Genomic DNA, 24,436 nt, shown 5'->3' on the forward strand with positions numbered 1-24,436 from the left:
GTCTCTAACTTGATTTGTTTTGTGCAGATATGGCTGCAGTTGGAGGAACTGGTGGTGATGATGGTGATGAGCAACGACAATTCTTTCCAGCTCATAACCAATACATTACTTTGGATCCAGACGCACGAGGCGTTGAAGACTATAGGGAGATTATCACATTTCTCCAACGATCACGAGTTTTTCACGCGATCACTAATACACTACCCATATCTCTGCCCAACATTCAAGACTTCTGGCAGACGGTGTATTATGATTGCAGACCTGAGCCTCCAGTGATGCGAGCAACCGTCAATGGTCAAAACATACAGTTTTCTTCGGAAGACATTCGGTTGGCTCTGCAGTTCGGCAATGAGACACGAGACGACCCAACGGAGTTCGTAGCTCCTTTCCGTGACGGAGCATACTTGAGAATGGGTTATTCGGGTCCGCTGGGGGACTCGCAGAGGAGGAAAGGCTTTCTGCTGGACCAATGGCGTTTTCTGATGCACGTGTTAATTGTGTGCATGTCCGGCAGGAAAGCAGGAACAGACGGGATGGGTGCGACGATGCAATCTGCCATGACGGCCCTGACTTACAATCGTCGTTACTCTTTTAGTCAGATGATTTTCTATGAGATTGATCGTCAGAGACGGGCGACGGCGCGAGAACGATTTATCATGTATCCGCGATTTCTTCAAATGATTATTAATCATGTCGCTCCGTCTCTACCACAACGGCGTCCTATTCGATATGTTGAGTGTGTAACAAAGCGTATTTTTGCTCAATGTAGGACGTCGAGCACTCGTAGCAACCCTGAACGCCGTCCAAGGCATACTCCACTTTTCGGGTATCTCATCAACCCGGAGTATGTTCCTGCAGGAGGGGACGAGTTCAGGGATCCGCAACCACATCAGGCGGCAGCACCTCATGCTGTATCAGCTGCGCCTGTTGTATCTTCTGCTGCTGTGCCAGCTACTATTGCACAGACTATGTCCACGGCTGAAAACGTTGATCTGGATGCTGCTTTCAGTGGACACGGTTTGTTTGATATGGATATCTCGGGTCCTCAAGTTATGGATGCTTCTACAGCAGCTACTTCGGTAGCTGAATCCGAGTTAGATGAAACGTTTGCTGAGGCCAGACGGCTAATGGTGACTCGTGAAAGGATTTCGGGTAAGAGGCCGAGAGTTGAGGACGAGGAGGGAGATGAGGAAGAAGCGGTACAACTTGTGATGAGACGTGCGCAACGAGAACGACTGGGTATGGCTACTGGAGCGGGGGAGACTTCAAGGCATGTACGTTTTGCTCCGCCTGTCTTGTCAGGTATGTCACTTCTTCCTACTACTGCACAGGTTACGACTGTCGAAGCGTCAGCTCCAGCAGTGGTGTCTCTACCACCACAACCGTTTGATCCACCGGTGGTAGTCGCACGCTTCGTTGATTCGACTATCACAACAACTGCAGGGTTACCAAGTGTACCACCTGCGGTCACTTCTGCTACTGATGTTCCGCCAACTCCACTGCCTACTTCAGATGCTGAACGGATTACATCACTAGAGCGTATTGTTGCCGAACAGTCTAAGACTATTGAACGCCTAGTGGAATCCAATCAACTACAAGCTGCCCTCCTGGTTGAACACGGAAGAATAATTGATGCCTTCAAGGAATACTTGGCATCTCAGGGGGAGAAGACGTGTAGGGGCGATGAGTTGAGAACGAAAAGACGAGAAGATCATGACGATGATCCCAATGCACCTTCGGGTGCAGGTGGTGAGCTGCCAAGAACCTCTCAGGCTCTTGGGGCTTCCACAACTGAGGGGGAGTCTACAGATGTAGCTGGTGATGTTGTTGATGGTATGGGTGATGATGCTGATGTTGAGGACGTTATCGATGCTTTAAAGGAGTTGGATGATGAGGAAGACGATGAGTTTATGGATGATGACGACGTGTTGCCCGTGGATGAGATTGAGAGGATTGGGGAAAAGATTAATGTGGAAAATGTGTTAGAAGAAGGTGAGATAATGGATGATGATGTTGAGCATGACATTCCCGAAGTGGAAAAGTCGGGTGTTGGTGATGAAACGGTGTTGGATGAGACGATGTGGGAAGAGCAGCCTAGATGGAAGGAAGAATATGCTCATTGGTTTGTCAAGACCAAGAAGCCTGCTGTTCCAACCATGTTCAGAAAGAGCTACAACATTAAAGGGTACGCAGAGGCGAAAAAGGGGATTATTTGTTGGATCTATGATGAACAGCTCAAGTTGTTTGTGGTGAAGCGTTATGATGGCGTTCAGTATTTCAAGAGAATGTTGAGATCGTTCAACACATTGCCTGAATGCGAAGTAAAAGATTTGGCCAGGTTGGGCCTGATAAACCGAAACAACGACAATATGGCTAGAATGATTGAGAAGATAATGTGGAAAGAAGGAGTAAAAGAAAAAAAGTTTGAGTTGCTAAAGCCACAAAAGGGAAAATTAGTGAAGGATACAGAGAGAGGTATGAGAGCAGATGGTAAACCGTGGATGGTGATGAAGTACAAACCAGTCCGATGTATCAAGGAGGTACCCATGAAAGCTATGCCTCGAGATGTGCTGAAAGATTTGAAATGGTGGTTTGTGGACTGTGAGACTGCAGAGGCAGTAATGGAGGACGAGGATGAACAAGAACTGCTTCGGGTTTACGACCCGATGCATCTTGTTAACCTGTCGCAAGCTGATCTGGAAGTACTCAACAACAAGAAGATCTTCTACATTCCTGCTTGGAAGGATCAAGCTAGGAGATATCAAAGTGTAGTGTCAGTATGTGTGAAAGAAGGGGCGCACGCTTAGAGATGCAGATTACAAGACTCGAGTTTTGAAGAATCAAGATATGAAGCTACTGCCAAGGGGGAGTCTGTTGGTACATGTTTGTCAGTAGTTCATAGTCTTGTAATTGTAATCGAGTCTGTATTGTAATTGTGTATTTGATTATGTTTTAGATTGTGTAACTAGCAAAGTTGTCAACAAGTTCGCTCAGGCGAACTTGTTGAACAAGCGAAGTTGTCAACAAGTTCGCTCAGGCGAACTTGTTGAATATGCGAAGTTACAGACAACTTCGCCTGTGGCGAAGTTGTCGTGTATATATTCACTGTTTCAGCCGAAACGAAAAGGTTGTTCGTTTAGGGTTTCAGTCAAGTGTTCGAGTTTAAGCAGACGTGTTTGCTAGTTCCAGTGTCTGTAATAGTGACTACGAGTCACGTGTTCGGTTAATAATATTACGTGTTTGATTCATTGCTTGTGTTATTCTATATCTACACTCGTAACCTACCTACGCAGGGATTCCGCACCTGCGTTGTTAGAGAACATCCCGTGTACGATCCGTCCAGGAACCTACAGTATCGATAATGATATGCCCTACAAGAGACCCCCTATGGGCCAGTGGTTGTACTATAACTAAACAAGATTCACTCCGTGTTAGTATCACCACTAACTACTTACACGGAGTATCAAAAAGCGGTTCAAGATTCTACCATCCAACACGTCTACACATGGTGGTAAACCAACCCCACCAACACCGCCACCAGCACCACCAGCACCGCCATCATAACCCGCATTCGGGTTTCCATCTGGTCGATCAACCAGTGGGAGTATGAGCACTCCCTTTTTAACTGGTTAATAGCATACTGGTGGTCCAGTATGCTGTCCCCGAGGTACGCCCGCCTCTGTACCCCCACGACCAGGGCGGCAGAGTGCTCGTTCACCTGCTCGGTGAGAACACGTAGCCAAGCCGCCAAGTCCCGCTCCTGCCTTGGCAGACCCCACACAGGTAGGGTTGCAGGCTCGGGTTGGGGGCGGGAAGACTCGCCCCGGTGGTATGTGGATCTGGGTGGGGTAACAGTGGGCGGAACATACGGGGCACTGATCCGCGCCGTGAGGCGGGGACCGTGTCTGGGGGGAATCGGGGTGGTCTGTGGTGCGGGCGGGGTAGGAGACCTGGTAACCCTAGCAGGGGAGGGTACACTAGCACTCCTAGCTGGGGTGGTCTGTCTAGAAGTACTATGACTAGCCTCCGAAGGCTCGGAGCTGGGTGCTACACTTGGGCTTCCAGAGGCCCCGGAACTAGCCTCTTCCGGGTCCTCTTCCGTCGACACACTAGGTGTTCTTGCCATTATACCTGCACACAAGTTAACAAACATATAGTCCTTTTCGTAGTGTAATTCATAATTAAATTAACACATACTTATTTATACAACTTTACCACATAATAATATTATCATATATTTACACATATGTTGCCAATTTTACCTATTTAAGTCCCCCATGACTTCCCCTGAATTTCCTCGTGCAGACAAGTCTGTCATTATGTTCCGGACCATAATAACCCACTTGTCCATCCAAGTTCATCCCGATCTCGTCACAATATATTATTAGTTGATATTCAGATCCTATAATACTTGAGCTACTGGTTATATTTTAGGTATCTTTTTCAGACATCCTAATTCTTTATAACCAATGGCTCTGATACCAAGTTCAGTAACACCCCGTAACCGCAGCGGAAACGTACACGGGATGCAACAGACACATCTGATATCAACAGCATTGCTTATAAAGAAAATACCACTACATTAATTTATAACATATTACATTGTTGCGAGATTCATTACTGTCTAGGTGATACACACATATTTTACCGATAAGACATTAATAAATTCATTACAAAACAAAGAGCAGCAAGCTTCCAACAGGTAGCACAGATAGTTAAGCACACATCAATCAATCCAACTTGGGCATACCTAGAAAACATGTAAAGAAAACGGGTCAACTACGAATAGTTGGTGAGTTTCACTAATTTAAATAAACACTGACAAATCATTTTAATAATCATTTATTAACAATATAATCATGCTGGGAACTATGTTACCCCAGAACATTTCCAATAACTTTCTGGGAACTATGTTACCCCAGAACAATAATAACCCCTGGGAACTATGTTACCCCAGAACAATAACAACCCCTGGGAACTATGTTACCCCAGAATAATAATAACCCCTGGGAACTATGTTACCCCAGAACAACAATAACCCCTGGGAACTATGTTACCCCAGAACAATAACAACCCCTGGGAACTATGTTACCCCAGAATAATAATAACCCCTGGGAACTATGTTACCCCAGAACAATAACAACCCCTGGGAACTATGTTACCCCAGAATAATAACAACCCCTGGGAACTATGTTACCCCAGAATAATAATAACCCCTGGGAACTATGTTACCCCAGAACAACAATAACCCCTGGGAACTATGTTACCCCAGAACAATAATAACACCTGGGAACTATGTTACCCCAGAACAATAATAACCCCTGGGAACTATGTTACCCCAGAACAATAACACATTATAAACATTTTATATATTCTATGCATCAGTCCATATATATATAAATGTACAAGTATTTCCATACGATCGGTATGTACTTAAATACTTTAAATAAGACATGTTTTCCGCCCCGGGAAAATATAATTAAAACAATTCATTAAAAGGGGCTCGTGAAAACTCACCTTTTTGTGAGTCGGTGAGTAATATAAGGAACAGCTACGTGCCTGGATCTGTAATATAATATCTAGTCGTTACTATATAATTCCCATAACTTAAATACATATCAATCGGTACATCTGGGAACATTGTTATCCCAGTACTGTACTCGATTCGGGGACAATGTTAACCCCGTGACACTTCTAAGGACTCAGATTGACATTGCTTAGAGTTTGACAGTCAATTTAGTTAAGGTGATGAAATTATAGCTCGGTTTGACACCCCGTTTGGCCGCGGGGCCCGTTTCCGGTATTTCGGTGCCGGAAACGGTAACATCGGGTAAAATTACCCAAATCATCCGAATTATTTTCGGATGATTTATTTTTACTTAATTTACTTAGATTTATGAAATAGTCTATTTTTAGAGTTTTCATGTACCAGTCAGCTCGCTTATGCGAACTTTGCCGGTTTACACGTTTTAAGCTTTAAAAACTTGTTTTTATGTTCTTTTTAGCACAAATAATTACCCGATTAGTCTCGGGTCTTGAAATTTTGCACAAAACTTAATTTGACAGAAAGGAATTTTGTAAAAATTTTCCAGATTTATTTTCTTATATTATATTTATTTATCTATTTTTAAATCTTATTAAAATACTAAATATATCAAAAATACCAAAACACTTTAGAAAAATCCCAAGTTTTTCTGGGATGATCTTTATCATCCTCATAACTTTCTGGAATTTTCCCAGATTTATTTTCCTACATTTACATTTATTTATCTATTTTTAAATCTTGTTAAAACACTAAATATATCAAAAATACCAAAACACTTTAGAAAAATCCCAAATTTTTCTGGGATGATCTTTATCATCCTCATAACTTTCTGGAATTTTCCCAGATTTATTTTCCTACATTTACATTTATTTATCTATTTTTAAATCTTGTTAAAACACTAAATATATCAAAAATACCAAAACACTTTAGAAATATCCCAAATTTTTCTGCGATGATCTTTATCATCCTCATAACTTTCTGGAATTTTCCCAGATTTATTTTCCAACATTTACATTTATTTATCTATTTTTAAATCTTGTTAAAACACTAAATATATCAAAAATACCAAAACACTTTAGAAAAATCCCAAATTTTTCTGGGATGATCTTTATCATCCTCATAACTTTCTGGAATTTTCCCAGATTTATTTTCCTACATTTACATTTATTTATCTATTTTTAAATCTTGTTAAAACACTAAATATATCAAAAATACCAAAACACTTTAGAAAAATCCCAAATTTTTCTGGGATGATCTTTATCATCCTCATAACTTTCTGGAATTTTTCCAGAATTTAAAACTTATTTTTCAAGCCATTTTCATCCAAAACCGAGCTAGAAAGCCCTAGAATTCGTTTCACCGAAAAGCCTACTTAGACTTTTCCAACTGAGCTCAAATTTTGTGGGTGACTTTTATATGTTATAAAAAGCTTATCTTAAATTTTCCGGAATTTTTCATCATGTTTTGCTATTTTTCACTATTTTTGGCCAAAACCGAGCATTAAATTCACCAAATATTCATCTTTTATCCAAAAATTACCAAAAATTCACAGATCTCATATTTTCATGTGTAGATCATCTCTGTGAAATTTCGTGACCCGACTCTAAGCACACGTAAATCTGTCCATTTTTTTCATAACACACGAAAACCGAACTATTTTGTGTTTTCTAGCTTTAGATCGCAAGGATCTCGGTTTCTAGCCTTTGCTAGCCGCTAGATACAACACTTACAAGCACATCAACACCACACCAAGCAAACTATACCCACAATCAGGCCATTTCTTTCCTAGTGTCGGTTAAAACATCAAAACAACGATTTTGACCGTAAAAATTCATTCTAAACACTTTTAACTAATTACTTGGATCAAGATCCTTTGTATAACTTGTATACATCCCTTGATCACACGAGAACCGGTTCCATCTCGGGTTTTCACCCATATTTCACTTGGAACCTCTTGTTCTTGCAAAACAACTAAAAATAAAGAAATCAACACCAAAGATCATGTATTATAACATGTTTATACCTTGTGTTCTTGATTAGAGAGGATGGATTTGATGAATACTTGGAAAATTGGGAGAGTTTTGAGAGAGTTGTGAGATTTTGTGAAGTAAAAAGAAAAAAATGAAATGTGTAAATGGGGTGGGGGGGGGGTGGCCGGCCCTTTGTGTGGTGTGTGGGGGGCCCACATCTCAAATATTGTCCACACATTTGGATTACACAATCCGGATAATGTTGTGGATAATCTGGTTCAGTTCGTTTCTCGTTTAAACTCGTAATTCGGCTTAAAACGAGCATAAAATGGTCGTTTTTCGGGTTAAAACAAAATTTACATGAAACTGATTTAAAAACTTTAAAAACTTAACCCATGACATTAAAACCTCATTTTATTAATAGTTACGCATCTTTTACGGCTTGATTGATCGTCTCTTGCTTGGTTTGGTGTTAAAGGTTTCGTTTAGCGTACCGACGTACCATTAAATCGAAATCCTTTTTCTGTGCTATAATTCACCTATCCCGAAGCATTAATACTTCGTAAACATCACTAAACATTATATACTTCGTCTATAATGTAATTCCCGATTCGTTCGGGTTTCAATAACCGATCATTGATTAATTGTAATTCCAATACGATTCACTATATAATTGAGTATGATTCGTACTGTGAACCATATATATTCGTATAAACGTACTATAACTCATATAATCAGTATTAAATAACACGTAAATAGTATATTCCGGCTAGGGTATACCTGGATTTGTCGGAATCGTTACACTTGTTCTGTCTCGATTTTTGGATTGGTGACGAAGTGTTGTCTCTTAAGTTTCCTATATTTTTTGGATTGGGGCACTGTAATTAATTAAGGAGTCAGTATATTAGCAATGCAAATCGAGTTAGAAAGGGTTCCTGTGATGACATCATTGGCTAAAAGATATATTGGAGTGTATTCGTTACTTTGCCAAGCGTGTGGAGAATGGGAGAAGATGACCGAGCACCTGTTCGTGACTTGCAATTTAACGCAATCGGTTGGCAGTGTTGGAAATCAGGCTCAAGAACACGAATACAAAATTTTGATCTCAACCAAGATCGACTCTTTTTTATTATTATAATTATTGTCTCTCTTAAATTACATAAACCCTAACCATCTATTTATAATAAACTAACAACTTGCAAAACAAGACAACTTATTCTAGGAAACTAAATAATAATTAATAGTCTTATCATACTAAATAAACATACCAAAATAAACATAATAAAATGCGTTCACTTAGCCCCTTCAACTTTCGATAACCCGTTTCAAGATTATATCTCAATATTTCCCCTTAATCTTGAAACTGACTAATTCATTCTTCACCACAAAGCCGGATTGTGATCATCTTGAACAAGGTTTGCTTCTTTGTTCTTGTCATCTTTCTTTTCCTCCCACTTAGTGCACTCGTATGCAAAGTGACCGAGTTCATCACATTCATAGCACCTAAACCCACTTTTGTCTTTGTCTCCTTGTCCCATGCCTTTTCCACGTCCTCTTTCTCCTCTACCAAAACCTCTTCCCCTACCACGGTTTTGATCACCACTTCTTCTCTTTCCATAATGCCAACTTTCAGGATCATCAACCCTTGGATTGCTTGAACTTCCTAGTAATAGCTTACGTTGATCATTCTCTTCTAGTTTATAAAGGGCTTTAAGACTTTTTTTCAAAGGTCTTTATCCTCCCCACAACTTCTTCAAAAGGCATACTATCAATATCTGAATATTGTTCCATTGGGGCAATGATTGATAGGAATTTCTTAGGAACAAAATTAATTAGCTTTCTTACAATCACCTTATCTTTGAGATTAGAACCGAGAGTTCTAAACTTTGCTCTCATGCCAGTTAACTTGCTTGTAAACTCATTCACGGTCTCGTTATCCTTCATCTTCAACGTCTATAACTCGTTCCTTAATGTGGATAAACGTGCTTCCTGAACCCAATCTTCTCCTACATACCGAACCATGATTGATTCCCACACCTCTTTTGCACTCGGGTATTGTTCAACCTACATCAAGATATCTTCCGATAGTGTCTGAAAAATCATTGATTTTATTGTAGCAACCTTCTTCTCATCTTCTTCTTCTGCTTTACTAACCATCCCCCAAAGGCCATATGCCTTCAAGATTTGCTCCATCAAAATTGCCCACATGATGTAGTTTGTTTCTGTCAACTTAAGGCATTTTATGGACACATTCCCTTGCTCATGAACCGGTCCAACTTCTTTGTCTCCTGCCATGCTTTATTACTCTTGCGGTTTCTTACTTCGTGCTTGATTTAACTTGAAAACTAGTTTCTTGCTCTTGCTTGAATTCTTGCGAATTCGTTCTTGCTTTTGCTATAACCCGAACTAGATTTCTTGCTCTTGCTTATGATCAGATGATCAAATTACTGGATTCGAACTTGCTTTGGCTAACTTGCTAACCAGTTTTCTTAGTTTTCTTGCTGAACATTCTACTGACCAACTTGCTAATCAGTTTCCGGCCTACTCGCTAACATGTTTTTCTTGCTCCTGACCGACTTGCTAATAAGGTTTTCTTGCTGCAAACCTACTTACTGATCAGGTTTTCTTGCTACTTACCACTAGGTTTCTTTCTTGACATACTAACTTGCTTTACCTTCTTTTTCTTACTCCCTTATCGTAACAGTAACCATGCACCATTCTTACTTCATGTCGATATCTCTCTCTAAACCACTTTCTGGTCAAATCGCTCTGATACCAATTGTTGGAAATCAGGCTCAAGAACACGAATACAAAATTTTGATCTCAACCAAGATCGACTCTTTCTTATTATTATAATTCTTGTCTCTCTTAAATTACATAAACCCTAACCATAACAACTTGCAAAACAAGACAACTTATTCTAAGAAACTAAATAATATTTAATAGTCTTACCATACTAAATAAACGTACCAAAATAAACATAATAAAATACTTTCACTTAGCCCCTTCAACTTTCGATAACCCGTTTCAAGATTATATCTCAATAGGCAGGTGGTTTCTTGATGGTGTAAAATATCAAATACTTTTGCATTTAGCTTTCATGGTAGACATATTAAACTTGTGTAAGTTTACTAATTTCCCAAGTAACAATATATGGATAAGAAATACTCACAGCAAAGAGTTAATATATGGGATAGGCTGAAAATCCGTCTCCACAGCGGGGATAAAAACTCTCTTTTGGCTAGATACTTGAGTTGGGAACATACCACTAAAAGATAATATGTCCTTTAAAACGTTACCGCTTGTTTCATTTGCGCGTTTGTTGTTGCACCGGATCATAGCCAAGAAAGTACGTACTATCGTATCGGTTAGATGTATTAATTATTCTTTGACAAAAATTGTATATTTTTTGGCAGAGTCTGTTGTGTGTCACGATCTGGCACCACACCCATGTTTCCATAACTTCAACTCAATGCCCTGCAATGCAACTTTTCTATGTTCTTTGTATTTGTTTAGATTGATAATTGTCCATTTAATATCCTTGTAGTGGCCTAGTGGGTAGTTAATTAAGTAGTGGGTTGGTTATGAATCTTGGCTATATAAGCCACTAGTTCTTATGTGTTAGGATTATGAATGAAATATTATGATTTGATTAAATCATCAAAGTCTCTTCCAAAAGATTCTAGTTTCTATCGGGTTTCTTTCTATCTTCTTGTACCATTTGATTAACGAACGAGGTTCGTAACAAGTCGAGGAGAACTCGGAACACTTAATTAATGAATGATAAATTATGAGTGTACAAACTTGCCCCACACGTACGAAGATTTTCGACATAGCATTAATTTAAATATGACGTACAAAGAAAGTTTACTCATTTGAAAAAATCGAAGTCTTGAAATTGGTATTTACGTCAAACTTGTGTTCATGCAAAATGTCTTTGATTTGCAATTTGCATGGACGCATTTATTTATGGTTGATAAATAATGGCCATTATGAAATCTCTTTATTCAATGATCAAGAAAAAAGATATTTAACAACGACAATACTAAGAAACAGAATAATTTAGTCGATTTGTTTTTGTTTCCACAATTCCACTATTGTTTGCGATACAATGTTGACCCTTCAACAAAAAAAGATATTTAATAAACGTGGCAATCCACCATTTACGACTAACATGAGTGCATGCATGTACTACAAATAGTACCCTTAATTGAACTACTTTGGACATCCACACACCTTCAATCAAGTTACATTTCGAGGCTAATTACTACATCAAGCTAGAAATGGCAGCAGTTGGAGTCAGTGCTATCGCCCAAGCGAACACCAAGAACAATGCCGAGCCGGTGCGCCCTTTGGCCAACTTTCCTCCTTCTAAATGGGGTGATGTGTTCCTGTCGTTCTCTCTTGACGATTCGGTAAGATTAATTTCTCACCCAAAGAGTTTGAGAAAACTTAAAAAACTATATTGATAAATAATACTTTGTATTTACTGAGTAGATAAAAATCTAACATCTTCTGACTGACAGATTATGATGAAAAAGATAATGATGGAACGTTCATTACTTTTTTATATTTAATATTAAAACTAAAGACCTAAGAATGAAACTTAAAGATAGATGATACATAAAACAATAACTATAATAGATTATAAATTCGGTCCAAAAGGGATTTTCAAGTTCCGGATCGATAATCAAACACGAACTAACGAATGACTTTCGTTTATATTAATAAAAAAAATCTAACTTAAAATACATATTAAAATATCTCAAACCCTAACTTGGTTTGACTCTTGATGAACCCTAACTTGGTTGCATCAACTTCTTAACAATCCTAACTTGGTTGTCCCATTTATAATGTTAACTCAACTTAGCTAACAAGAAACCTAATAACTCATTTTTAATTCTTGGATTGGGCCTTACACTCGGGCCAAACAACAATTGAGCCAACAATCACCCTCTCAATTATTATATCTGACTCACCCGACTCACCCCTAGTTCCGGCTTGAAATATGTGAGTCTTCAACTTCACGCTTGTCATTCTTTTCTTGATTCTCCTGAGACATTTCTTGATCTCTTGAAATGTTCTTTGAGCTCCACTTAGCTCGAAGAAACACTTGCTTCATTTGATCATTACATGTCTTCCCTTGGGCTTGAATCTCCTTCTTGACAGCACTTTAGTTTCTTTAACACTATTCTTTGGACTTTGAATTTTGGAGCTTGGATCTTTGATTGAAATCTGACTCATACTCGGCTTGTCTTCTTTCGGTCCAATTCTTTGAAGATCCGAACCTGTAAAATTCTTCATTCCAATCATAGTTCGTTTGCCTAGAATTGTTATCTTAAGGCTAATCATGTACAATCGGTTCTTGGTCCTTGCCACCTTCATCAAAAGCTTACTTGTATCATCTTTAATGGTTAGCAAATCGTGTTTCATATGAACCTCGCATCCACCTTCCGTTGCTTGACCAAAACTTATGATAGTGCATTGTAGGCTCGAGATATAGTAGATATCGGTCAACAGACGTTGCTCCCTCGATTTCCCTTCAATTAAGACCGACTCTTTTCCCAGAAAATCAATACAAGATTCATCTCCGAACTTCTCCTTTCCCGTGACACGTTCATTCAGCTCATAAAAATACGCCTTATTACCCGTCATGTGATTTGAGGCTCCTTTTTCGAGATACCAAACATCTTTCTCCATCAACTCGGTTTCGAAACGCTTTGGAATTACCCCGTCTTCATTCAAAAAACCGTTTACTGATCACCAATTCAAGTCCCAGGTCGACAATCAAACATGAACTTGCGAATAACTCTTGTTTATATTAATCAGAAAATATAACTCAAAATACTTATTACAATATCTCAATCCCTAACTCGATTTGACTTTTGATGAACCCTAACTTGGTTGCATCAACTTCTTAACAATCCCTAACTTGGCTGTCCCTATTTATAATGTTAACTCAACTTAGCTAACAAGAAACCTAATTTGTTGTTTTTTACAATTGGTAATAAGTAATAACCGTGTTTTCTTTTGTAGGTAATGGAAGAATGTGCTAAAGCCATGGAAGAGCCAAAAGAAGAAGTGAGAAGACTGATCATGGATCCAACAATGGATTCAAATAAGACATTGACTCTGATTTATAATGTTCGTCGTCTCGGTCTGACATATATGTTCTTGAAAGAGATTGAAGACCAGCTTGACAGACTTTTCAAAGAGTTCAACTTGGAAGATTATGCTGAAGTTGATCTACACACAATTTCGATTAACTTTCAAGCTTTCCGTCACCTTGGTTACAAACTGCCTTGTGGTAATTAGGGTCATTCTTTTCCCTTCTAGCAAAATCACAAAATTATTACTGGAATCTAAATATAAAAAACTCTCTAAGCTACTAACATGCATTAAATATCTGCATAGTAACCACTAAACTAGTATATATTATTAATCATTTATAAGATTGCAATGAATATATCTATAAAGAACTTAACAAATCACATCCCTCTCGCTAGCTAACGCAATCTTTTATGATGTGCTGTCAAATTTGTGACCATGTAGATGTTTTTAACAAGTTCAAGGACAGCGACACAAATACATTCAAGGAATTCATTACCAGTGATGTGAGGGGTATGTTAGGCTTATATGAATCTGCGCAACTGAGGTTAAAAGGAGAGAAGATTCTAGACGATGCTTCAGCATTCGCTGAAACTAAACTGAAGAGTTTAGTAAATACTTTAGAAGGCGATCTCGCACAACAGGTGAAACAGTCGTTGAAAAGACCATTTCATCATGGGATGCCAATGGTAGAAGCAAGGTTGTATTTCTCCAATTATCAAGAAGAATGCTCCACACATGACTCGCTATTAAAACTTGCAAAACTTCACTTCAACTATTTGCAGCTACAACAAAAGGAAGAACTTAGGATTGTCTCAAAGTGAGTCACATATCATCGTCCTATAAATTAAAATTACAAGCATTATTTTACTGCACCAATGATTTAAAGTAAACAAAAAAGCAAAATGCATACTCTTATAATTTACATATGCGTATAAGTTAAAATTCACACTTCCTTCCATCCCCGGCATATAGATAAAAATGTATGAAAGATACGAAAATTATAAAAGCTGAATGTTGATCAAATATCTTATAATTTGCTTTCAGGTGGTGGAAGGATATGAGGTTTCAAGAAACTACTCCTTATATAAGGGATAGAGTACCGGAGATTTATTTATGGATATTAGGATTGTACTTTGAACCTAGATACTCTTTGGCACGAATCATTGCCACCAAAATTACGCTGTTTCTCGTGGTTCTAGATGACACATATGACGCGTATGCTACCATTGAAGAGCTTCGCCTTCTAACCGATGCAATAAATAGGTAACAAATTAACACATAGTGGTGCTTCAAAACATCATGCACTTCAATATAAAGTTACTATTGCAAAATGATATCTTGCTGTATATTAACATTTAATTTACTTTTAGATGGGACATTAGTGCTCTAAGCCAAATCCCGGAGTACATAAGACCATTCTACAAAATTCTCCTGAATGAGTATGCTGAACTTGAGAAGCAACTAGCTAAAGAAGGACGTGTGAATAGTGTTATTGCTTCAAAAGAAGCGGTATGATTTACACAACCAATAATATGTTGTTGAAAGATTTACACAATTAACTTATATCTTGTGCATGAAATATAATCAGAAATAGTGGGGGGGAGATATAAACAACGACGGTTACATATATAGTCATCATGTGTATCACATTCAAAGCAATACATACAATTGAATTATGCAATTTCCACAGTTATTATTGTTTAGATATAATCGGCAACTTATTCTCTATATGTATGTGTATGTTCTTTCTCTATATGTATGTGTATGTTCAGTGAACACTTTATCTTCATGCTGATTTTTATTTTTCGTTATTAATATATGGAATCCAGATCCAAGACATAGCTAGAGGTTATCTTGAAGAGGCTGAGTGGACAAACAGCGGATATGTGGCATCTTTTCCGGAGTATGTGAAGAACGGATTAATCACTTCTGCCTACAATGTTATTTCGAAATCTGCTTTGGTGGGAATGGGTGAGATAGTGAGTAAAGATGCTTTGGCTTGGTATGAAAGCCATCCAAAGATTCTACAAGCTTCGGAGTTAATTTCAAGACTCCAAGATGATGTTATGACTTACCAGGTAACTAATTAAATTCTCTATAAGCCATAAAAGAGATTTTTGAACTAACTTTTGCTTTGAAGATTATGTAGTTCATTCTAACAATATAATACTTTCTTTAATTATCTCTAAGTTCGAGCGTGAAAGAGGACAATCAGCCACCGGTGTTGATTCATACATCAAGACCTATGGTGTGTCGGAAAAGGAAGCTATCGAGGAGCTCAAGAAAATGATTGAAAATGCATGGAAAGACATAAACGAGGGTTGTCTCAAGCCAAGAGAAGTGTCAGTGGATTTGCTTGCCCCAATTCTTAATCTTGCACGAATGATAGATGTGGTTTACAGGTATGACGATGGGTTCACTTTTCCAGGAAAGACCCTCAAAGAGTACATTACTCTCTTGTTTGTCAGTTCTTTGCCGATGTAATAGTAGAAAAATGGTTGTTGTGTGTCTTTATTACAATCTCCCATCTTTAACTGTTGATTAGTGCAAAATTATTAATATATTTTCTCATATAATGGACACTGTCTTTGTGTGAATGAATATATCATATAATCAACATGTCTTTCTACCATTTGCCTTTAATACATTTGGTTTTCTGGCTCCAGAGGCTGTGAAATTTTTGAGTAAGGTTCAGCGCGTCGTACACGGAACCTCTTCAGCTTCTAGGTCCCAAAGTTTCGTTTTTAGCAGGATTGGCTTTGCTGTTCAAAAGGGGGTTGCGGCGCAGCTTGTTGCCCGTTTGCCTGCCACTTTATTGTAATCGTTTTATAGTAAATTATATAAAACTTCGATTGTGATGGATATATCATATATGTGGTTGGGTTGACTTAAACCAGTAAGTGACATTGTATAATAGGTGTTAAATTACTAATATGGTTCTCGCATGTTATAGTTCACATCCTCAAAAGTTCTTGCATTCTATAGCATTCCCACTATAAATTAACTACGCGACTACTTCTGCTGCGGTAACTGTTCTACACGACTACTTTTATGTGATGATCACTATTCTATCCGGAACTATATGTGTGATTACTCTTTACTAGCGATAACTACCTATCAACAGATAACTTACATAAGCGTTAACTAAGGGTATGCAGAACTTACCTCTTGTTCTTTGTTGAAACCTTGGAATGGGATCTAACTGGTGGCTAACTTCGTGAATTCCTAAAAATGAAGCAATCTATCTTTATCCCGTAAAACATGCCTTAACCGAACCCTAAAATGAACCCTCTCTATCGAGATCTGATGGTGTTTGAAGTTGCTTCACAAGATTTCCACCGGTGAACATAAATATTCTTTTATTAATTAAAAAAAGACATGGGATGTTACAAGTATTGCTCACTAGAGCCATTAACTTAATCTAATCACCCGGCCTAAAGATAATAAAATTATTATTATTATTATTATTATTTTTGAGTTTGTAATATATTTTATTTTATTAACATTTAACACCAACCAAACTACATAAAAGAGTCATTAACGGAGCCATCGCTAGCTAAAACTCCAATATGAATATGAAGTTTGAGTCAGGGGAAGTATAAAACGTTAATTAATGTTGATTCAAAATAGGTTCACAAGAGTTCAGTATTGCCTAGTGAAAGTGTCTCTATAAATTGGCTAAGATTTAACAAAGGTCTTCTAGGCTAGCGGTATTAAAAGTGTTTATGGTATTGTATTTTGTTACCCTTTAGATTAGAGATGGTTAATGGTAATGGTCGAGTATTGATACTCATCGGGCAATTACCAGTTAGGTATGAGGTATCCATGTTAGGTATTAGAAGTTACTCGTTGGGATTTCCAAATACATTTCTAACTATTTTAACTTTTATATAACTTCATTACTCAAGAAAATTAGAAAAAAAATAAAATATAAACTAATGAATAAATAGATTAATCTATTATCGAAGATTAAGAGTAAATATAAATATAAAGAATTTGTTTGTATGTATGGTTCAGGTAAATGGGTATTTATGTTTCAGGTAATCAAGTTAGGTATCACCTAATCATGTACCTGTCCCAAACCCACGATTTTTCTTAAAATTAATCCTATACCCCGATACTCGTCTTGTGACCTATCTCAAATGCTTTGTGTTTTGTAAATATGGCCGTCGGGTTTGGATTAGTTTGCCACTCTAATTTAGATACAACCCCAGAATCCATATAATATGGCGAGCGTCGCTAGAATACAAGATAATTATAATGATTTAAGTATATCTCTACATCTCTTTGCTAATATCCCCCTGAATTTCTAGCGGGAGCAAGGCGTAGTGGCGTACACTCGAAATAAAGGAGATCCCCAAAATAAACGTGGTACCTGGAGTTGGGGTGACGTGAGTTGGGCCACCCAGCCTAGTCTACTTCGAAATATGCAATGAGATTTTGACTGGATCAATGCCAAAGTATATATTTTTACATATATCCCCTTATTAATATGCCTTATTACATATTTATCCAACCATCTAAACTAAATTACATGTTTCCCCAAACTCATAAGAAATTACCCAATTACCCTCTTTAACTCCTATCAAATTAAACAACCCTTTTTTGTTTCAAAAAGTTTTCCACTCATCCATCGTTCCACCTGTGTACTAACCGGCGTCATTGCTCCACCTACAAATCAAGTTTAGGGACGGTAGAATCAGACGATGGTGATTGAGAACGGCCAGGAGAAGATTATGCTACGGTTTCAGGTATGGTAGTTTCCGATGGGTTTCTGCTTCTGCGGCGGAGATGATGAAGATAGTGAATGATGGGTGGTGAGCGGTGGCGGATGTGTGTCCGGTGGAGAGTGATAGACGATGGTTGTAGAGTTGGGGTTGGGTTTGTTGGCGGTGGAAAGTGGACAGTCATAGCCGACGGTGGTACTCACTAGACGGAATGGTGAATGGAGAATGGTGGTGGAATGGTGGTTCAATATCACAGTTTCGTGGATTTTTGTTCACTACATTTTTTCTCTCCACCCTACAATTTACACTCACAACATTCAAAACTTCACCCTATAATTTACAAACTCTCCTCACATTAATATAGGGAATTCTCATCCCATTCTCCATCCCAATCTCTATAATTACACTAAAAAACACTACATTTCTCTCTCCTGTTCAATTAAATAATAATTTTTTATACCTTTATCATTACAGTTTTCTCTCTCCCCCTACTCACAACCAATTCAACAAATATTAAAAAATAAATAGGGGCAAACAATGTTCCCCAAATTTACAAAAAATCACTACATTTCTCTCTCCACCCTATAATTTACACTCACAATCACTCACAACCCCACCCCATAATTTACAAAATCCCCACATATAATTATAGGGGATGGCTCGTGAATGCTCTTAGAGCATTCTTATCCAACTCCTCATATTATGTGAGGGGGTGTTTTTATAATAAGAGAGTGATTTGAAGTGTTGTGAGTGAAGAATTTTATATTTTAGAAAATATAGTGATTTTTCTGTATGTTTGAAAAACTACTGTTCACCCTCTATAATTTGTTAATATATTTTGAAAGTGGTTGTGAGTAAAGGAAAGAGAAATGGTAATGATAAATGTATAGAAAAGTATTATTTAATTGAAAATGTGAGAGAAAATGTAGTGTGTTTTAGTGTAATTTTGAATTTAGGGATAGAGGGTTGGATGTGAATGTTCTTATTTAGTCAAATATATATGTTGATGTTCCATAAGAACAAAGTTAGTTCAGTAAGATAAGATTTACAAGAGAATCAAGAGGATGCTTCCAGATGATTAAAAAAATTGTTTTAAGGGTAAAATAGTAATATAATAAAAGTTTTTTAATGAAATGTGTAAATATGTAATATATATGGTTTAGTAAGGGGAAATATGTAATTGTTGTTTAGGGGTTGGATAAATATGTAATAAATTAACGTAGCAAGGGGATATATGTAAATGCCTCAAAATTATATGCAGCTCTTGTGAAGCATGCATGAAGAAGAAAACTTTTTGAACGGCACAGGATATGTCGAGTCGTGTAAATTTGAGATTGAAGTGCTCTGGCTAAACTTTGGTAAGTCAACGGGGTGCAAGATTAGAGGACGTATCCATGAGCATTGTCTAAGGTTGCAAGAGAGGTCATGGATGACATGCGCATATTGAGCCTGAGATTAAAAATCAAACTAGTTTTGTACTTTTGTTCCGAGTAGCTGTAAAGAACCGGTAAGTTGCCGACATATGTCATGGCAAATTATCGTGAATAGTGATGATGTTCTTCAATATCTCGAAGTCAGGAGTTGTGAGAATGATATCATCTATATAAACTAGTAAACATGTTTGATTCCCATGATGGTAGACAATTAAAGAGTCAGTGCACAATGTTAAAATAAGATTAGAATGGGTAATAATATTACCTTATACCATGCATGCGGTGCTTATACCATGCATGCGGTGCTTTTTGTAAGGTCATAGTTTACTTAAGAACGATGATTGAGACTAACTATGACCACCGCAAGGCTAAAAATCTTTACAGCCGTTACAAGTATCATCACATTCGATGCCAAATCATCTATCGCAAACTGTTCAAATGAACGTCTGACTATATCTACAAATAATTTGTCTCAAAAAAATTGCGTGATCGACATTTTTTTTCAATTAGACTAAATCTGTTATTATGACAAATCCATTAACAGTTCAACACTAGAACTCTGTTCAAAACTATAGCAAAACATCATTAAAGAAAAAGACAAAACAAATGAAGGTATAACTAGAAAACATCAACTCCAGCAAAAAAAAAAAAAGAAAAAAGTGCAAGGATCACAAAAAGTGAAAGAAATACTACTCTCCATCAACAATCTCATACAGTCGCATGCATTTGAACAAAGACCATAAGATTCCACCACATTGCATATAAAAATATCAAGAGTCAACAGCATCAAACACAAAATTCTCATTTTGCATATAAAAATATCAAGAGTCAACAGCATCAAACACAAAATTCCTAGCAAAAAACTAAAATCAAAAGATTTAGTAGGTAACCGGTGCAAGAACCTCCAGTTGTGAGCCAAGTTTCTTTTCCGCTGCCTTCTCTGCTTTTGCACGCAGTTTGTTAAGCTGCTTCTTTCTCTCATACACCACTGCAGCCTTCTCCTTCCTCTTCTTTTCAAGTTCCTATAATATTAATAATTCAACAATAAATCAAATATAAGTTAACACAAACTTATAGATATTGAAATTTCAAAAAACAATAATAAATGATTTACCTTGATGGTTTCATAGTGATTCCATCCAACCTCAGATGATAATCGACCCAACAAGCAGTACTTGTGACCTGCTGTAAGCCTCAAAACCCTGTTTTAAAAAAAACAAAATCAAATCATATTATCTCTATCAACTAGTATTTTATAAACAGCATGATTTATCATCAAATAAAGTACTAACTTGAGTGCATCAGGGATGACCATCCTCTTCTTCCTGTTGTAAGGAGTTGGAACACCTTCATAAACCTTCAATCGTGCAAGTGCAGCCGCTCCACGCTTAGTCTTGTGTGGAATCATCCTACACATAAAAATATAAATCTTACAATACTAATAAAAGAAAAAGTTGAAGCTTAGGTGTCAAGCCGACATTTCTCCTAATTCCTAATCTCTCATTTCATTCATTCTAGCTATTCATGGGTCAAAACAATTTTGTCAAGTAGGTTATAACATAGTGTGGATTTTATTCATTATTGAATTAAGTTTCATTTTCATACTTGAGGTTTGATCAATTACATAACTTTAATACTTTTTTTTAAATTTCTTGACGTTTCCATTAAAACCATGCTATTTTAGTACTTTTTGTTAACCACCCGTTTGTTTTTTTCCATTAAATCTACTTAAAATTAATTTATAAGTATTTTGAGAATCACAATTGAAATAAAGGATCAAATTTATTTTTTATTATTTGACAAATCCCAGGTTCAAGAGCTAGTATATTAATATAGATTCACCAATGTTAAATAATTATTTAACACGCCTACTAATAACTTTATAACAAACAAATATGTTTAAATGACAATGAACCGTTGCTACGAGCCTACAACTACACCTTAAAAACACATCATAGCAAACAACCACTAATTCATTCCTAATGTTTATTTAAAGCAAAACTACATTATTGAATTCAGGCCACTACATAACATTAAAAAGAAGTTGCAAAAAATGTCAACATTCATATGCACAAAACCATGCTAAATGTATCTGTTTTTAACAGACAAACATCTTATCAATAGTGCTGCGGAACTCACTAACCGCCAGTCGGAAGTGGGAGTACCAACAATCAAATTATAGTTTTATGTTTAACTTTTTGAAATTATATACACTACATTATACTCGCCTACCAATTATAAAGTCCAATTACATAAAATCAAATCGGTCGATTAATTCTATTTTACAACATTGCTAATCAATGGTATGCAATAAAAACCTTTTAAATCATAATTACAGTTTCGTCATTAAACCTTAATAATTTAACTTCAACATATAACATATAAACCATAAAACATATAATGCGTAACATTAAAAATAAACTGAAAATGTACTGTTAAAACATTAAGTCAGATGCCCAAACTTGTGCTAAATGGATCACTTTTTAACAGACAAACATATTATCAACAGTGTTGTAGAACTCGGTAAGCGCAAGTAAGGCGGTGGAGTAGTGACTGTCAAATTCGAATTTTATGTGTAACTTTTTAAAATTATCAACACCACATTATATATATAGAAACATGATCCAATACATTTTATTCTTAACATGAAAACACTGAGAACCAATTTGCTGTTAAGGTTTATTTTTATAGGTGTTTGATGTTAGTTTAGTTCCTAATTGCTAATTTTAGATTATCAGACGTTAAAAGTATTTGCAGATTTATAATTTGTTGATATTATTAGACCTTTTCTTTTGCTGTTATAAGTATTTGCTGTTATTATTTTGTTTTTGTTTTTGATTCTTTTGTTGTAATTTTAGGTTTTTTTCTTTGTTATTGTAAATAATTATCTATGTAGATTGCTATTGTAGTTGGTATTTTTTACTGCGTTATCATTTTTTTTAAATTGGTATTGGTTCCTACGTTCTCATGTTAATATTAAAATGTACAAGAACCTTCCCCTATATATATATATATATGAACACATAAATTTATATATAATTTATCAAAATAAGCATAATTTTTCAAACAGTTTAGAAATTTTAACAAATATCGACCAAAATTTGCCAATTTCCTGTCTGCCTTTAACCAACTTTAACCGCGTACCGGTTATAAAGTCCGATAACATAAAATCAAATCAGTTGACTAATTCAAATTTACAACATTACTAATCAATGTTACGCAATAAACACACTTTAGAATAAACCATAACTACCGTTACATCACTAAACCTTAACTTAATTTCAACAATATATAATAACAGTTAATCACAATTATACCAAAATATAAGCCATAAAACATATAATGCGTAACAATTTACCCTCGGGGATCTTAGACGGAGCACGGAAATGAATGGGACCGTGAGACGGCTTAGTGTTCATGCGCTTGCGAAGAAACCGAAGGTACTTCATCTTCTGACGGACGAGTCCGCCGGAAAGGCAGATCTCTTCACAGCGGACGGCAGTAACACTCTGTCCGTTGAGTAGTTCTTTGGCAACGATTGAAGCTAATCGTCCGAGCATGTGGTGGCGTGCGTCCACCACCACTTCTTTCTTGCAAACACCCGATCCTGACACCATTGTTGTCTTCTATGTTTAGGGTTTCACTCACCTGCGCCTCCAAGCTCAAAGTTTAATTAGGATGAAGATGGTGGTGTATATAGGATTAGGGTTTCTAGTGGGCCTACGTTTAAGCCTGAAAATAAATTCATGGGCCTGAACCAGTACTCTCGACCATACCCATAAGATAAGATACGGATAACATATTTATTTCAGTACCAAAACCCGTACCCGGAACTAGGTCGGATTTGTACTCAGTAATACCTAAAAACTGGAACTTGTTCCGTACCTCCATACCCTAAACCAAGATTTTCAAATACTAGATCTATACAATAAACCTGAAAAATACCCCTAAAAAAGTGCAGCCCCTCCAATAACTCCATCTATACCCAGAAAAAGCCCGAAAATAGAGTTTTCAATACTCGAAAATAGGATATTCAAATACTCGGATCTATACTCGACCCGAGCCTGATGCATAGGGTATGGATTTTAGAGACAATACATGGACCCGAACCCGACCCGAGTATTGCGAATACCTGATTTTTCAATGCCCGGTCATACCCGAAATCGAGTCCCGGTTTGTGCACCTATATTATAAACCGGTTCTGGTTATAACCCGGTTAAGGTGGGAAATTGTTTGAACCAATTCGTTTAGATTATTAACCGATTTGGGGCAAAAAAAACTAATTTGGGGAAAAACAACATTTTTCTAGCTGTGATGGAAGAGATCAAACACGCGAATAATCGGAATAAGAAGTCATTTCAATACATGTTGTATCGAGTATTCTTAAATAGATTTGGTTATTCAAAGTTCAAACTAATTACAAACCGCCAAGCTAGGTTAGTTTGGAAGCCAGTTTGGCTTAAACCGGTTTTGAGTTGGTACCGAGTCAAGTTCTAAACCAGGTTCTTTGGTCATCTCTAATTCCAAATGATATACTAAATTATCATTCTCATAGTGTAGTTGAGATTCGTATACAATGATTGGTTGTGTTATCAATATGGTTACTGGTTGAAAATAATTCATAAGGGTAATTTTGTTCAGTTACACTTT

At 36.9% G+C, this 24,436-nt stretch overlaps 2 protein-coding genes across 2 annotated transcripts; one reads left to right on the forward strand and one right to left on the reverse strand.

Annotated features, from left to right (window-relative positions):
* The first annotated feature begins 11,787 nt into the window (after positions 1-11,787).
* LOC143562487 (germacrene A synthase 1-like) lies at positions 11,788-16,232 on the forward strand. Its single transcript, XM_077050273.1, has 7 exons — positions 11,788-11,930; positions 13,552-13,822; positions 14,068-14,443; positions 14,671-14,889; positions 14,997-15,135; positions 15,456-15,704; positions 15,817-16,232. The coding sequence occupies exons 1-7, from the start codon at positions 11,799-11,801 to the stop codon at positions 16,108-16,110; spliced, it is 1,680 nt and encodes a 559-aa protein (XP_076906388.1). The 5' UTR covers positions 11,788-11,798; the 3' UTR covers positions 16,111-16,232.
* Positions 16,233-20,588: 4,356 nt separating this feature from the next.
* Positions 20,589-23,447, reverse strand: LOC143563144 (large ribosomal subunit protein uL13w-like). The gene is made up of 4 exons (XM_077050758.1): positions 23,138-23,447; positions 21,079-21,195; positions 20,901-20,988; positions 20,589-20,808 (listed from the first exon to the last, which is right to left on the reverse strand). The coding sequence occupies exons 1-4, from the start codon at positions 23,401-23,403 to the stop codon at positions 20,665-20,667; spliced, it is 615 nt and encodes a 204-aa protein (XP_076906873.1). The 5' UTR covers positions 23,404-23,447; the 3' UTR covers positions 20,589-20,664.
* Between the last annotated feature and the right edge of the window lie 989 nt (positions 23,448-24,436).

The sequence above is a fragment of the Bidens hawaiensis genome, unplaced genomic scaffold (genome assembly GCF_021521415.1).
Source record: "Bidens hawaiensis isolate Kalapana, Puna unplaced genomic scaffold, B.hawaiensis_p1.1 tig00001179_1, whole genome shotgun sequence".
Classification (NCBI taxonomy): domain Eukaryota; kingdom Viridiplantae; phylum Streptophyta; class Magnoliopsida; order Asterales; family Asteraceae; genus Bidens; species Bidens hawaiensis.